General features: G+C 52.0%; 1 protein-coding gene and 1 non-coding gene across 13 annotated transcripts in view; one reads left to right on the top strand and one right to left on the bottom strand.

Annotated features, from left to right (window-relative positions):
- The window catches only part of ADGRB1 (adhesion G protein-coupled receptor B1), a 132,522-nt gene that overhangs the window by 37,453 nt on the left and 77,869 nt on the right, over positions 1–17,200 (bottom strand). For all 12 annotated transcript variants that reach the window (XM_038759999.1, XM_038759998.1, XM_038760003.1 and 9 more), the window contains exon 18: positions 13,039–13,180. In XM_038759999.1, coding sequence (XP_038615927.1) covers positions 13,039–13,180 — 142 coding nt within the window. The remainder of the gene's footprint in view (positions 1–13,038; positions 13,181–17,200) is intronic.
- LOC119940530 lies at positions 7,226–7,363 on the top strand. The gene has a single exon (XR_005455003.1). It is a non-coding gene; the product is annotated as a small nucleolar RNA SNORA7 (small nucleolar RNA).

Below are 17,200 nucleotides of genomic sequence, written 5' to 3' on the forward strand. Positions count from 1 at the left end.
TGTTGGAGAGAGGAGTGGAAGGGGCCCACACTGGTTTGTAGAAGGGTCAAAAAGGGAGTTGGAGCAGAGGAAGTGGAGGCGGAGAGTATGTATGACCCATTCATAGAGTCCGGACAGGATGGGGAAGAGTGAGATGGAGTGGTAGCTGAAGGGAGCAGGGAGATCCATGAAGGGTTTTTTTTTAAGAACGAGGAGGCGTGAATGTATCTGGAGGCAGAGGAGAAAGAGGCATCAGAGAGTGAGCAGTTGCAGATGGCAGTCAGGGAGGGCGGGAAGAGTGAGATTAAATGATTTTGGGAGGTGAGGATGGATGGAGAATGGAGGCGCTGCGAAGGGGGTGGATTTTGAAAACAGGAGAGAGATCTCTTCTGGAGATACAGCTGGGAAAGAGAAGAGGACAGGAGAGTGGGTGGGAGCTGTGGAGCTCAGGGGGAAACTTTGGGGAAGTCACACCTCATTGTTCAACAAAGTAGCTGGCGGGGGTCTTAGGGAAAGATGGAGAAGGTGGGAGCCCTGGGGACTCAGGAGGGGTTATAGGTCTGGAATAGTTGGTTGGGGCAGTGGGTGGGGGGATCAGTAAGAAGGGCTGAGAGGTGCATTGCTGCTGGGCAGAAGGGAAGATGCAGAGTGAGGGAGTAATTTTATTTACATTAACATCTGTCTCCCCTCTAGACCATAAGCTCGTTGTGGAGAGGGAATGTGTCTGTTTTATTGTGAAACTGTACCCTCCCAAACCCCAGTATAGTGCAGTGCACATAGTTAGCGCTCAGTAAATACAATTGATTGACTGACTGACTGACAGGGAGTGGATGGTTCTGAAGGGGGCTAGGCCTGATACCTGGCCTATGCTCCACGGACAGAGCGCAGGGCTGGCAGAAATATACCATGGAAGGGCAGCCCAGGGCCCCACGGGGCTGGAGGGTCCAGTCTCTCCTCCACCCTAGGGGTCTCCAAACAGCCTTCCCTGGGGGGCGAAGGACATGGTCAACATCAGCCAACGTTGACTGGAAGATAAATACAGTTCCTCCTGCTCACAGTCTCCCACTCCTCTCCCTTCCCAACCTGGCCTCCCAGCTTCCCCCCCAGCTCTCCCTTGGGATCACACTGCATCAGAGACCCAGCTGACCAGATGGATGGACTTAGCCCAGCACTGCCGGTCCAGTACAGCTCCGCCCCGATGGATTTGGACGACAGGAAGGGCAACGGTGGGGAGGAGGGGGTCGGGCTGAATCCCTTAACTCTCTGAGAGTCACCTGACCCTCCCTCTCTGAGCCCCCCGACTCCATCAGTGACCTAGAAAATGTACCATACCCTTCCCCCAGCCTCTTCTCTTCCTTCCTGTCTTCCTTCCTTTGCTTTCCTGTCTCTCTCCTATTCACACTGGCACTCTTTCAGCTGGCCTCAAGGCACACTATACACTTTCAACACTTAGACAGTTAAAACACATATTCAGTCATCATTGAAGGGAGCTTAAAAAGCAGGAAAATGAAATCCCACTCAGCAGTCTCCTTAATTGAATGACCCTTGAGTACTCCAGAACAGCAAAGCTAATATCGCCCCTCCTTCCAAGCATGTTTCCTGTTTATCATCATCATCTCATTTCTCCGATCGGCTCCTTTCATAACTCTCGGTGCCCCTTTGCCAGCCTAGCTGCAGGGTCCTGTGCCCAAGCTAAGAGCTGCTGTGGGAGATGAGGGGAGGGGGCAAGGGAGCCACGAGAGGCTTACCTAAGGCCCCTTGCCAACCCTCTGATGCTGATCATTGCCCAGTGGGTCCAAAGGTATCTCAGTGCCAGGATGGGCTCTGCCCAGCTCCCTTTCCAGCTGTGCCTGGTCCAGGAGGGTCATCGGTGGGACCCTCCTGAAGTGGAAAGTGCTAGGCTGTGTGGTAAGGGAAGGAGGGGTTGGGGAGGGGCCTCTTCCCTTAGGGGCTAAATCCATTGGCCCTTCCACAGGGATTTAGCCATGGGTCAGCATTCCCAGAGCACTATCCTAATCAATTGTGTTTTCAATCAATCATATTTATTGAGCACTTACTGTGGGCAGAGCACTAAAGCAAACACTTGGGAGTGTTTTCATAAGAGGTAGAAACCACTTCCACATCCCCAAATATTCCTCCCCACCCCCCTCAACAAGACACCTCTTCCCACTTCCCTCAGCTCTCCAGCTCACAGTCTAGATAAAAGGTGAGGGAGCCTACTGCAATAATGGCTATAGGGAGTGAGCTATGTGTCAAGCGCTGTTCTAAGTACTAGGGTAGATACAAGTTAATTAGCTTGGACACAGTCCCTGCCCCACATGGGGCTCACTAAGTTGGAGGGAAGCGGATTTGTCATTTTAGAGATGAGGTAACAGAGGCACAGAGAAGCTAAGTGACTTGCCCAAGGTCACACAGCAAACAGTTGGCAGAACAGGGATTAGAACCTAGGTCCTCTGACTTCTAGGACCACACTCTTTCCGTGAGACCTCTTTTCTTAGTGATTTGTGCATTGTGATTCGTGATTTGTGCACGATATGAGCCTGCTCCTCTGCCAGAATGGAGCATCGGGGAAAGTAACTGGGCATCGGGAAACCAGCTGCTAGGTTTGGACCTGGGCTGGCTCTGAGTGGCCCTTCTTCCTCCGAGGTCAAGAGATGTTGGGGGAGGGGGGGAGCCCCATTTTCTCTTGTTGTTGAAAGTGCCTGGTGGATGGCCAAGGATGCAGTGAGAGCCTGGTGGCAAGGAGCACAAAGACACTCCCAAGAGACACCTGGGAGATGTGGAAAGGGCAAGCGAGAGATTGAGCTCGTGGGGTCCTCGAAGTAAGGGGCAGAAGACAGCCGGGATGGTTCCGGAGAAGAGCACTGAGGGACCGAGGGAGAAACTGAGGGATGGAAGGAGAAATGCAAGGGGGGGAGGGGGGGAAGGATGGAAGGAGGTCGGAGTCCTGGAGTGAGCATGTGAGACAGAACCACTTTAGAGTATGATGCCCAGCCCTCTGAGGGGCCATCCTGGCTTGGGCCTGGGGAGCGAGCATTTCTGAGCTCTGCCCCTTTCCCCTCCATTCCCCTCCTCCGATTGACCACAGGGAGGGTGCGGGGGGAGAGTCTGGGCTTATGAGACGTGGAAAAGCTGGCCGTGTCTCCGATACGTAGACTGGCAGGGGGGAAGGTGGCAGGGAGGGAGGGAATTGAGTCTTTTGATCGGAGAGATCAGCTAGGCTGGAAATAATGACTGCTATGGCCTGAGGCCACCTCAGTGCCCAATCTCCTTCTCTTCAAACCTCCTGGTGCCCACGGAGCCTGGGACAGGAAGGAAAAGGCCAGGCAGAAGGGGGAGGAGAGAAGGGGCGATGAGGATGATGGAGGGACGGTGCTATTGGGGCCGAGGCTCTGATTTCTGCTGGCTACCTTCCTGTTTCTCTTCCCGCACCAGTCGTTCTCCTTCTCCATCTGCCCCTCTTTCTTCTCTAAGCATGCATTGACTGATTGACTCATTCATTTTGGACTTCCACTCTACCTCCCCTTCACCCATTTTTCCTTCCCAGTTGCAATATTTCTTTCATTTTCCTTCCCCTCCGCTTCCTTCCATTCCTCCACCTCCCTGCCTGGCCTCTTGTCCTAAGTACTTAGAGAAGCAGCATGGCTAGAGAAGCAGCGTGGCTCAGTGGAAAGAGCCCGGGCTTTGGAGTCAGAGGTCATGGGTTCAAATCCCAGCTTCGCCACTTGTCAGCTGTGTGACTTTGGACAAGTCACTTCACTTCTCTGTGACTCAGTTACCTCATCTGTAAAATGGGGATTAAGACTGTGCACCCCCCGTGGGACAACCTGATCACCTTGTAACCTCCCCGGTGCTTAGAACAGTGCTTTGCACATAGTAAGCGCTTAATAAATGCCATTATTATTATTACTGACCCAGGTTAGGAGTGAGGTGACATCATCGCTCCCTCCCCCCATCACCTTCCCCTTAAAGAAAAACGGGTCTTGAACCAGTGATTTCTTTGTCTAAGCTGCCTTGTTGGCCTGCCCACTCCCATTTACCAGCCCACCTGCTGCCCTTCAAGACCATCTCTTCCAGGAAACCTTCCCTGACTCACTCCATCCATCCTTCAACCCTACAGGACAACCTATAACTCCATCTGTCTTGATCTGGTAGCATCTGTTTGGGAGTGGACACATGGATGGGAACTGGGCTGTCGGTTCTGCCCTTTCCTGCCATCTGCCCCATGCCCATCGCTCTTGCAAACCAATCTCAAGAACCCTTTCCATTGGCTCTTGCTCACTGTTCAAGTCCTCTCTAGCCAGCTTTGCTACCCACAGATACCGTGGGTAGAAAAACTTACCTCCTTAGACCTCTGACCCTTACACCCCAGACATTGGGAAGGGGAGGAGCAAAGAGCCTCGGCTGGGATAAAAGCCAGGAGGCTTGAGGACTCTTCTGTAAGTACTGTGTGATCCTGATCCAGGCCCTGCCCTTCTCTGGTCTGAGGCTCACCCACTCTTTTTCCCACCCCCTCCCCTAAGGCTGCTGGGAAAATGGAAGTGGCTAAGTCTGCATAGGGACCCAAGCTTGCTCCACAACGTGTCACATAAGTGAGCCACTTCCTAAATGGTAATTTCCCATAATGGCTGCAAATAAAATCTCCGAGGAACATCTTATTGTACTGCTATTTATTAGCAGCAAATCAGGCTCTTTGCTCTTGGCCGGCTGTCTGCTGCTGACCAGAGAGAGGTGCAGTGAGGCAGCGGGGTGGACAGCCCTCTTCCACTCTCTCTGCTCCAATGGGTCACTGTCCAGCAACACTTTGCAAGCAACAGCTGGGCTGTTCAACTCCCCGGAGAAAATGAGACAGAGGAGACAGACTTGCTCCTATCCCAGCTCCACCACTTATCTGCTGTGTGACCATGGGCAAATCAATTCAATTCTCTGTGCCTCAGTTCCCTCATCTGTTAAATGGGGATAAAGACTGTGAGCCCTATGTGGGACAGAGACTGTGTTCTACCTGATTATCTGGTATCTCCCCAAGCACTTAGAACAGTGTCTGACATATGGTAAGCACTTAACAAATACCATTATTATTATTCAAGCAGCCTCTGCTTCTCAAGGTGCTCTGTGGCTTTACTGCTGTCCTGCACTGAATTCCCCCGAAATTTCCTGGACGAAGGGAATTGACAACAAATAATGTGGGCTTCACCAGAATGGGCCCAGAGAGGTTAAGCGACCACCTAAAGGCACACAGCAAATCACCAATAAGGCTGGGGCTGAGTCCTAGACCAGTAGCTGAGTGAGGTCTAATCCATATTTCTCCAACCATGGAAGTGGTGCTGGAGGGGTGTGGAGATGGAGAGGGGATTTGCCAGGCTCTGGACAGCTCTGGGCAGTTGCTGCCCCCACCCACCCACCCACAACCTCATCATCACACCCCCGTTGTTGTCCCTATCCCCTATCCCCTCACTTCCCACCCATTCCCTGCTGGCAGCCTTCCTTGGATGAAATGAACAGCAAAATTTGCTCTCTACAGACGATCACTCTCCCTGTCCTTCCAAGTCTTATTAAAAATCACATCTCCTCCATGAGGCCATCCCTGATCAAGTCCTCATTTCTCCTACACCCTCTCCCCTCTGCGGCATTTTGCCCTTGGATCTGAAGGCTTTATTTATCCAACCCCCAGCCCCACAATACTTATGTACCTATCTGGAATTTATTGCAATGTCTGTCTCCCTTCTACACTGTAAGCTCCTTGTGGGCAGGGAACACGTCTATCAACTCTGGCATATTATACTCTCCCAAGCGCTTAGTACAGTACTTCACGCCCAGAAAGTAAATATGATTGTTTGATTGATCATTCTTTCACTTCCCCCTTCTCTACCTGTGCCCGTATCTTTCTTGGTGAAATAGTGCTAGGAAGATAGGACCTTCTTGGGGTCTCAGGGTGGATCCAGGATGGAAAAATCTTCCCCAAACTGCCCACTTTTTGATGGTACATCCCTCACCTAAGTGGTGCATTCTCCCCTGCTAGACTGTCAGCTCCTTGAGGGCAGGGATGGTGTAATGTAACACTATTGTTACTCTCTAACACTATTAGAGAAGCAGCGTGCCTCAGTGGAAAGAGCACAGGCTTTGGAGTCAGAGGTCATGGGTTCGAATCCCAGCTCCACCACATGTCTGCTGTGTGACCTTGGGCAAGTCACTTCGATTCTCTGAGCCTCAGTTACCTCATCTGGAAAATGGGGACTAAGACTGTGAGCCCCACCTGGGACAACTTGATCACCTTGTATTCCCCCCCAGTGCTTAGAACAGTGCTCTGCACATAGTAAGCGCTTAACAAATGCCATTATTAAATTAAATTATTGTACTCTCCCAACAACTCATCACAGTGTTCAGTGTAAGTGTTCCAGAAATTCCACTGGTTGATTGATTGCTCCCTGTTCCCGAGGATGGGTGTCCAGCAGGGGACCACTGTACTGTTCCTCTAAGCATCATGCAGCTTGGACAGATGGGCGGAAGCTGGGACTGACTGTGGTGGCAGGACTCAAGACCTTCAGTCTTCCTGGCAATAAACCCAGAGCCCAGCCTGGGACATGGAGACTTTTGCCTCCCCTGCTCACGGTTTGCTCGCCTCCCCTGCTCACTGTTTGCTTGCCTCCCCTGCTCACTGTTTGCTGACTCTTGATCGGCTTCACCTGAGGTCATGCTGACTGGGCCAGGCCATCCACCCTTCCAGTGGCCCAGCCGGGCCACTGTACCTTGGGTCACCACCTCATTTTGGGAGAGAGAATGAAAACAGCCACTTGAGTATGAAAATCTCAACAACAACAATAAAAATAGCAACAATAATTCAGTCTGTTTAGCATTTGCAATCTGCCAACTACTGGGGAAGATACAAGATAATCAGGTCAGGAACAGTTCTTGTCCCATGGAGCTCACAGTCTAAGAGGGAGACAGAACATGTATTTTATCCCCATATTACAACTGAGCTGAGGCACAGAGAAATGAGGTGACTTGCCCAAGGCCTGTGCTCTATCCACTAAGCCATGCTGCTGCCTCTTAATGCAATCTTTTTTGGACGCCACACTCTCTTGGACCGTGAGCCCCATATGGGACAGGGAGAGTGTCCAGTCATTATATATCTCCTTTACTAGAGCTTATCACCGTTCTTGGCACTTAGTAAATGCTTCACAGATACCATTAATATCATTAATTGTTATTATTGTTATTTTAATTACTATTACTACTATTATTCCTCACCCTCTCAGATTTTCAGCTGGAGAGTTTCCAGTACTCTACCAGTTTTGACTAAGGGAGGGAGAGTCAAGCAGAGGCATTCCCATTCCATCCCTAGCTCGGGCAGTGGCTAGTGAGTGGAAGGCAATCTGCTACATTTCAAGACCCCCCAGTGCTGGGCAGCAGTGGCATGGGAGAGAGTCGAGGGCATAGACTCAAGTTGTCTGCTTGGAAGGAGGCAATGGTAAACCACCTCCGTATTTTTACCAAGAAAACTCTATGGATACACTACAAGAACGAAGATGGAGGTGGGGCGTTCTGGGAAAGATGTGCCCATGGTGCCGTTATGGGTCGGAAACGACTTGACAGCATAAGACAAGACAAGACTATTATTCTAAACCTGAGGGCAGGCAGGCTGAGTCCATCCTGATTTGCCAGGCAGACTGGACACTGGCCAGCTGCGGAGTACTTGGGTTCCTTTAAATATGGTGGTGGGGAGCTGGGAGGATTGGCCTTGGATGGTGCCATGGGGAAAACCCACATCCACCCATCCACCTTCTGCTTCCTGCTTGGGGCAAACTTCTGGCACTTGGCCATCTCCCACAGAAGAAAGGCTCCCATCCCCAATCTGTGTTGAGAAGCAATGTGGCTCAGTGGAAAGAGCAAGAGCTTTGGAGTCAGAGTTAATGGGTTCAAATTCCGGCTCTGCCACTTGTCAGCTGTGTGACTTTGGGCAAATCACTTCACTTCTCTGGGCCTCAGTTACCTCATCTGTAAAATGGGGACGAAGACTGTGAGCCTCCCGTGGGACAACCTGATCACCTTGTAACCTCCACAGTGCTTAGAACAGTGCTTTGCACATAGTAAGTGCTTAATAAATGACATTATTATTATTATTATTATTATTATTGTTATTATTATTATGTCCTGGGGCTCAGGATAGTCAGGACTGACCCATATGCCCCACCCCACCCCAAATCAGACTGCAGGACTTGGGAAAATCAGATGGTGCAGCAATTGTTTACATTTACCATAGGCAGGGACATGAAATAGGGAATGGCTGGGAAAAGGGAGGCCTGGACTGAGGGATGGGGGAGCAGCTTGCCCTTCCCTGCCCCTTGCCCCCAACCCAGGGGAGGGATGGGAAAAGCAGGGGCTGTCATCAGTGGGAGCTGGGATTACAGCACCTGTCTCATCTGGAGTGTGAGGTGTGAGACAGAGCCACCCGGGAGCAGGCTCTAGTCCCAGACCTGGCTGGTAGAGTGGCCATCTGTGCCCAGGCTATGCCCACACTGCACCACCCACACCAGCCCAAATCCACACTCTTCTGGGTCCTGGTCGCCTCCACCAGGCTGAGGCTGACAGGGTAGGTTTTGGGAGGCAACCTTTCCAGGACCTGGGGGCTGGACTTGGTGACCTCTGGAAGTCTGCAACTCTGCCCATCACAGCAGGGCTGTGTGCCTTCAGGAGAAAAGGCCGGATCCTCGTTGAGGCTGCAGCCTCAGGCTCTCTCTCTCCCTCCCTCTCACAGAATTCCCCTCGCTCAGCAGATCAGCTGAGCCCAGGCTCTTGCTTCTTGGTGAAAGGAGCTGGGGTCAAGGTGGGGCTAAGTCTCTGAGTGTTCTTCACCCATTGCATTTATTCATTCAATCATATTTATTGAGCACTTACTGTGTGCAGAGCACTGTACTAAGCGCTTGGGAAGTACAAGTCGGCAACATACAGAGACGGTCCCTACCCAACAACGGGCTCACAGTCTAGAAGCCTCCAGGCCCTAGGAATGTAGAAGCCAAACCACAGAGCCAAGTAAGAAATGGGGGACCTGTCTAAACCCACCTCATCCCACCGGGAACAGTCCCTGGGGTTTATAGAGCCAGAGAAGGAAGGGACAAGCAGAGTTCATCTTGTCCAGTCCCCAGTGTCCAAGAAGGACAGAACTTGCTTCCCACTCCACTGAGTGGCCCCTCTCTCACATGCTCTGCAGCTCTCTGGTTCAGGCCTTTCTCCCCATCAGCCGGGGTGTCAGGCTGGGGCTAGATGACCTTGCACTGAGTGGCATGTGACCTTGGGGAAGGCTGGGTTGGGGACAGGATCCCTGCTCTGCCCAGGCCCAACAGAGACACTAGGGGATGGAGGGGAGAGATGTTGTGTGGGACTCCCTTGGGGAGGGAGAGATGAGCAGTGGAGATCCCCAGTTCTGCCCACAGTCACCACTCCGGGCCATCTCAGGATCGCCAATGCCAAGATACCTCGGGCTGATGGGGCCTTCGCAGGTCAGCACGGGTGTCTGCCTCCCTCTCTTTCTCCAGACAGAGCCCCACCGGGGCCCTCCGGGAGAAGGGGGAGAAGCCGGCAGAGGGAACGGGACACAGGATTCCCAGAGCTGGACTGGATCAGGAGAAGAAACTGGCTGAGGGAATGAGACACGAGATTCCCAGAGCTGGATGGAATCAGGGGGAGAAACTGGCAGAGGGAACAAGACACAGGATTCACGGAAATGGATGGGAGCAGAGGGAGGCTCCATCCAGCCCACCCCCTGCCTCCTGGATGCTGGAATGACTACACTACCCCAGAAAGTGGGGATTCTGTATTATTTTCACAGCCCTCCTCACCCTTTGTTCATAAGTTTCATCTCCCTGACCCTCAGAAAGATGTTGAGGTCAGTTACTGAGGGCCAATGCTTCCTATGTCCCTTGTCCAAGACCAGGCAGAGGAGAGGCAAGGGGGGTGGTGGTTGGTGAAGGGGGTGCCTGGGAAATTAAAGGAGTAATTCTGCAGGGAAACGTGGAAACAAAAACATGTCACTCTTCACTTCCCAGAGTTCAAAGTTTTGTCACATATTGTCCCAGGGGCTCGCAACAACCCTGCTAAAGAGGTCTAGGGGAAATGTTGGTCACACCCACTCTCAGACTGGGAAACAGGTCCAGAGAGGTCAAGTGACTTGCCTGAAGCCACACAGCAGTCTTCCAGAGCCAGAAACCAGAACCCCAAAAATCGGTCTATGAGGATGACTGATCAGTCAATCAATCAATCATATTTATTGAGCACTTACTGTGTGCAGAGCACTGTACTAAGCGCTTGGGGAGTACAAGTTGGCAACACAACTTGCTGGCAATGATCCTAAACCATTGCAGAGAGATGGCTCACTTTCTGATCTTGACAACTTTCTCAGGGTCCTATTCTAGTGCTTGAAAACACCCATTCTATCAATGGTATTTATTAAGCAATTCCAGTAAGCAGAGCACTGTACTAAGCACTTGGGAGAGTACAAGGAGCTTACAACCATTCCCAGCCACAAATTTCTCCTTATCAGTTACTTGAATCCCTCCTGCTGCAATTGAAATCCAGTAGCCAGCTTAGAAATGTAAACCACAATTACACCACTCAGAGCTTGCCCCAGCTTCTTGTCTGCTCCCCTTTAAAAGGTCTGTGATGTAAACTGAGAGGTCTTCTAATCCATCCCCCTGCCTCCAGGCAGGAGAACCCCCACCCAAAACCTTCTACTGACATCCTTAAAGCATGGAAAGGATAGGATTTTCTTACCTCTCATCATATTTTCCAGTGTTTCCCTCACCTTACACTCCCAGATGTCTTCCTTTGGTCTATCCTAACTCTTCCTTGCTGCCACTGAAGCCTTCTTCCCTCTAGTTCTGTCTTTCGTGAACCTGGAGAATAGTTGATCTCTGGCTGCCTGGTCCTCAGCTTCCTTAGACTCAAAGCCAGCAGAGGAGCCAGCAATGCAATAAATGCATTTCGAACTGCAATGAATCCAGTTGCCATAACCTCTCCCTGCAGTGTTTGATCAACATTGCCTGCTCTAGCCTCTGCTTCAGCGGCAGGAGCTGTGACTGTGGCCTGCTGGGCCCTCCCGGGCCCTCCGAGATCCTCCTAGACTCTGAGAGAGGTTGGACAATTTCTCCAAGTTGCCAGGGAGGGAGTCACAGTCCAAAGAGGTAAACTGAGGTACCCAAAGGGCAAAGTGACATCAGTTGGTACTGGACCCAAGAAGAACATTCTTCTCTGCCTGGGTTATCAAGGCTGGCTGACTTGATGGGTACGAAACCCACAAGAATAACCCTGTTTTTGGTGCCGGGGCTTTTTCTCTCCTGGAGGCCCCATCTCTGGGCTCTCTTTCTCTCCTCTGTGGGACAGACAAGGAGAGGTCCCTTAGCCAAACCTTGAGCCCCATTTTAGCACTTTCCAAGGGTGAGCCAAGACCAGCTCTCTGACTGGCTTTCTCATGGGAGATGGATACAGTGATAACCCAGCCATCAGTCCCATCGAGGAACGCCTCAGAGGGGGTAGGAGGGAAAGGGACCCTCTAGCTTGACTTTGGGAGCTGCCCAGGTGGCCCTGGAACCCCCCAACTGGGGCCCGTGCCTAGGCCTCAGCCTCTATGCCTGCATCTTCCCAGGAACTGGGGTGCAGATGTTGTTCCCATGGTAACCAGTGGACCAATGACATTAGTGTTGCTAATAATAAACCCAACCTCCGTCTCCAGAAATGCTCTTCCCATCTCTCCCATTTAACCCCTTTCCTGGATCCCAAGCCACAGCCTTCCCAGTGCCGGGCTGCGTTCGGCAAGGATCGCGGCTGGCCTTGGCTCCAGAGGGTTGGTGGGAATCTGGGAGAGAGGCAGGTTCGGGGCAGAGGGGGTAAAGTTCCTCTGAAGAGGGCCTTCCCAGGCTCCAGGCCCTAGGCAGCCTCGGCCTCCCCACTCTGAGGGAGCTGGGCCCCAGACCGACCAGTGAAGGACCTTCGGGGTAGCTCTCACTTATGCCGACCCAGCGTCTTGGTAGAAAGTACAAATCAAGTTCAGGAAGAACAGCGGAAACATTTTCCAGGAATTCCTCCTTTCCTCCTCCACCTCCAACTCCTCATTTTTCCCCTTTCCTAAAGGGGTCCATAGCCCCACTGATGGTGGTATGGAAAGGGAATTTTCCTGGACAGACTCCAGCTCCTTTCCCCATCCCAATTCCCCAGATATCATCTCTGAGCAGCCAACCTCCAGTGACCACTGTCCACTGCCCAGCCTCTGCCCAGCTCTCAGCGGTCTTACCTGGCAAGCAGGATGCCACCTGGTACCCGCTACCATCCCCTTTCAGATACTACCACCTCCCCTCCCCTCCCCTCCCCACCAGAAGGGAGAGGGTCTTCCCGGCCTGGGAAACACATTCTGGGAAGATTCCCTCTGCAGGCAGCTCAGGCAGACGCTAACAGAAGCCAAGGTGGGGGCGGGCAGGGGCATGCACCCTCTTCTGCAATCCAGCTTGAGAAATTTGGGAAGGGGGACGGGGGAGAAGGGGTGTGAGTGGGAGCAGGAGACAACTAACAACTAACGCACCTCGACTATTATCGGCAGTCGCGGCCACCATCCCCTCTCTTCCCTCCCCCTCCCCCACCCCTTTGCCTGCCACGGCAGGTTTGTGAGCTGCAATTGGCACAACGCGAAGACAGCGAGGGGGTGGGCATGGAGCACTGGAATACGTCGGGAGCCCACAAACAAAATGCACCCCACAAATGCTCTGAGCTTTCTGTAGCTCTGCCATTTCCAATGAATGGTCTGTTCCCTTGGGTCCTGAGATCCAAGCCCAGTGGAGAAGAGGCCCGGCTGTCCCGGAGGACCACCGATGGTGCCTCTGCCCCATCCCCCCACTTCCCTACTCCCACCCCTCTCCCTGCCCCCAACCCTGCCGGCCAGACCTCCAGGCCTGGGCTGGGATGGGGTGCGGGGCGGATCTGCTCCTTTGTCAGCTGACATGTTGGCTTTATTAGTTTCAATGTCATTGAGGTTTTTTTTTTTTTCCTCTCCTCTTCTGTTTCTTTGGGACTTACCATGTCTGAACTGAGCTGGGCTAAGATGGCGAAGGTGGAGAGCTGGTCACAGAGACATTTAGTTCGGAAAGAATCGAGCGAGACCGATCGGCAGCTGCGCCAGGACCAGGGCCCGAGCTGGGAGGAGGAGGAGGAGGAGGGTCTGGAAGGGGAGGTGGTAGTGGTTGGGGGGGAGGTGGGAGTGGAGGGAGAGGATGGGAGGGGGAGAGGGGGTGGAGGGGGAGAGAAAGAGAAAGACACGCAGGAGAGAAAACACACAGCGTGAGAAGCAGCAGAGGCAAAAGGGGAAATAAAATCCCATATCCAACAGACTGACAAAATATAGGGAAAATTCACAGTGGCCACTCCAGCCTGTCCCTCCCCCCCTCCCAAGGGTCAGCCCCCCACCCCCCCCAATCCCAATCCCTCTCCATCCTTCCCCCACCACAGGCCATCACCTCTGCACACACACCCCGCCGCTGCCGCCGAGGACCACACGACTCTGCCTCTCCCCCATCTCGCGTCCCCCATCTCTATCCCCTGGCTCAGGCAGCCGCTCTCAGACACCGCGGCGGCGGTGGTGGTGAGAGCAGGGAGGGGGGAGGAGGGATGGGAGGGGAAGGGAAGGGGGGGGAGGAGGAGGGAGAGCAGGAGATGGAGCGGGGGACATGGAGGGGAATGGAATTGGTGGGGGGGGGGGCGGTGAGAGAGGGAGAGGAAAAGAGAGAGAAGAGCGTATCGCCTACCCAGGGTAGCTAAAAGAAGGAAAGATGCTCTGAGAGATGTGTGGGCTGGCCAGAAAGTAGACAGCGCAGCCAAACACCGCCTCCCCAGACCGCCACGTGTTGGGGTCACTCCCCTGGACAGGGAGAGGGGACTGGTGCAGAAAGATACCCCCAACCCCCGACCTGGAACAGTCAATGGGGCCTGAGAAAAGGGAGAGTAAAGTGTATGTGTGTGTGTGTGTGTGCGCATATGTGTGTGTGCGTGAAGTCAATCAGAATAGCCTGGCTGGTCTCTGGGGTGGGGTGGAGGGATTGGGGAACTGGGGCTGACTAATTGTTTTTGTCTTTTGCAGTACAGTTTTTGGGCTGGGAGGAAGAGGTGGAGGAGGACTGGGTGGTGGTGGAGACTTTGGCAGCTGTCATGTTGCAGGAGCGCATTGAAGGAGAGGGAGGTGGGTCTTGGGAGAGAGGGCCTTGGCAGTGGAGGTGGGGAAGGCTCTGGGGAGAGAGATAAAGAGTGGGTGTTGGTGTGGGGGTGGCGAGGGGTTAATTAGCCAACTTCAGTCCTTCCTCTCCTCAGCACCAAGACTACGCAGGTATGTTAGAAGGGGCAGGCAGTCCAGAGCAGGGTGGGATTAACTAGTCCAACTCAGGCCTTCCCTTCCCCTCAGCACCAAGACTGTGAAAGGGGGAACCTTCCCTCACTTCCACCCATTCCTGCACCCAGAGCCCTGAAGCAACCTCCAGCCTCTCAGCAGTTCTCACTGCTTCTGCCTTTGCCGGGAGTCCTGGGCTGAGGGCTGACCCTGCCCCAGCCTTCTGCCCGGGGCCTTCCCCCTCCAAAAGAAGAGGACCCAGGTGGAAATGAGTTCTGGGTGGATTGGAGGAGCAGGAAGGGAAAGGAAAACTGACAGGATGGAAGAGCTCAGAGGTCCAAGGACACATTGGAAGGGAAGAAAGGCTTCAGTGGGGTTGCGGGGTGGGAGAACATTTGCCATCATTAGAATCACACATTCCTCTAACTGCAATTAGCAAGGAACCCCTGACAAACTGAAGCCAGAGAACTCTCAGAGTCTAAGCCTAGAAGTGGATTACTTGATCCGCAGGGGAGGTGGAGGGCGAGGAGAAAGATATTATAAATTGTGGAGCAGACGAAACACAACAAAACCCTTCCCCTCCCAGACTCCCAGATAGGTGGCCCCAAACAGAAGTTTGCAAACAGCAGAGAACCACTTTGTGCCTGCCAGGAGACAGGTGTTTTGATCTCTCTGGGACTGTGAGCCCGTTGTTGGGTAGGGACTGTCTCTATATGTTGCCGACTTGTACTTCCCAAGGGCTTAGTACAGTGCTCTGCGCACAATAAGCACTCAATAAATACAGTTGAGTGAATGAATGAATGCAGTGGTCCCAGAGTGGGAAAGCGCTACCCAGAGACCACACAGGTGGGGACAGAGCCCAGGGCTCTGTGCAGAGAAAGTATCACCCCAGCTCTGGAGGCTGGGAGCAACCCAGTGGGGAGGAGTGAGCAAAACTGGGGAGACAAACAAGCAAGAGTATTGACGGAGCATCTCCTGGATCCAGGACATGTTACTAAACGCTAGGGAAGGCGTGATCGTGATCCCTGCTCTCAAGAAGCTTACAGACTGTAACCTCCTCCTCAAGATTGTAAATTCCTTGTGGGCAGGGAACGTGTCTGCTAATTCTGTAGTATTCTCCAAGTGCTTAGTACAGTGCTGTGAACATAGCAGGCACTCAAATACTATTGATTGATTGACTGATTCCATAGGGCAAAAGCCCCTGAAATGTTGATATGAAGGACAGCTCAAAAGCAGAACAGGAGGGAAAAGGGTGGGATTACAGTAAGAAAGATTAGGGCTGACATCAATTGATAGGCAGCAGGGCCTAGTGGATAGAGCATGGGTCATGAACTCAGAAGACCTGCATTCTAACCCTGGCTCCACCACTTGTCTGCTGTGTGACCTTGGACAAGCCACTTAACTTCTCTGTGCCTCAATTAACGCATATGTAAAATGAAGATTAAGATTGTGAGCCCTACGTGGGACATGGACAGTGTCCAGCCTTAACTTACATCTACCCCAGTGCTTAGTACAGTGCCCAGCACATAGTAAGTGCTTAACACATACCATAAAATAGTGGAACATCCCATCCTACTGCCTGCCTGATTGGCAAGAGGACACAGAAAGATTTTATCTGAGGGGAGGAGACTTTCAGACTGTCTTGGTGAGATTCCTGCTCACCCTGGGGAAGCAAACAGTTGTTGCAGGAGGGAGAAAGGTAAGATGTGAATTCCAGACACTCATCCCAGAGAGTGAGCTTCTGATGACTGAGAGGAATCATGCCAACTAGGCTTCTTGAAGAGAAAGATCCATCAAACAACCCACCACAATTTATTGAATGCTACCTCTGTGCAGAGCACTGTACTAAGCTCTTGGGATCCATCAATCAGTCAATAATAATAATAATAATAATGGCATTTATTAAGCACTTACTATGTGCAAAGCACTGTTCTTGGTGGTATTTATTGATTGAGTGCTCCTGAGTTCAGAGGATTAGACTTAGTGCTTGGAAGAGTATGATAGAGTTAGAAGACACAATCTCTGCCCTCAAGAAGCTGACAGTCTAGCAAGGGAGAAGGACATGGATTAATTTATATATTGAAGACAGAATTGGATTCACTGATGAGTATTTGGTTAAAGAAGTCGGTGTGTAATCCAATCAGTTGTTTCTAAAGTGAGGTTGATTGAGCCTTACTGCCCCAGATGGCTGAGGAGCAGAGGATTGGAGATGCCAAATGTCGATTTTTAATGTTAGCTAGTAATGATATTTAAACAGAGTTAAGCCCTGCGGCAGATGCAGGATGATCGGATTGGACACAGTCTTTTTCCAGTCGGGGTTGCCAGTTTAAGAGGTAGAGGGAGCAGGAAGCAGCATGGCCTAGTGGAAAGAGCACAGGACTGGGAGTCAGAGAACCTGAGTTCTAATCCCAGCTCTGCCACTTGTCTGCTGTGTGACCTTGGGCAAGTCACTTATCTTCTCTGTGCCTCAGTTGCCTCATCTGTAAAATGGTGATTAAGACATGGATTGTGTCCAAACTAGATGAGCTTGTATTTTATACCAGCACCTACTAGAGTTCCTGGTACATAGTAAGCACTCAAATACCATAGAAAGGGTATCATATTTCTATTTTACAGAAGAGGAAACCAAGTCACAGAGAAGTTAGAAGTGACTTGCCCAAGGTCACACAGCAGGCCAGTGGCTGAGCTAAGATTAGGAACCATGTCTTTAGACTCCCAAGCCTAGGTCCTCTCCTCCAGTCACACTGGCTAACATTAAAAAAGGCAACTTAGTCTAGGGATGGATCAACATAACAGCAGGGAAGAATTGAGGGCTAACATATATTTCTGCTCTCCTTGGCTCTGGCCAGCCCCTTATTAGAA

This window comes from Tachyglossus aculeatus, chromosome 18, assembly GCF_015852505.1.
Source record: "Tachyglossus aculeatus isolate mTacAcu1 chromosome 18, mTacAcu1.pri, whole genome shotgun sequence".
Taxonomy (NCBI): domain Eukaryota; kingdom Metazoa; phylum Chordata; class Mammalia; order Monotremata; family Tachyglossidae; genus Tachyglossus; species Tachyglossus aculeatus.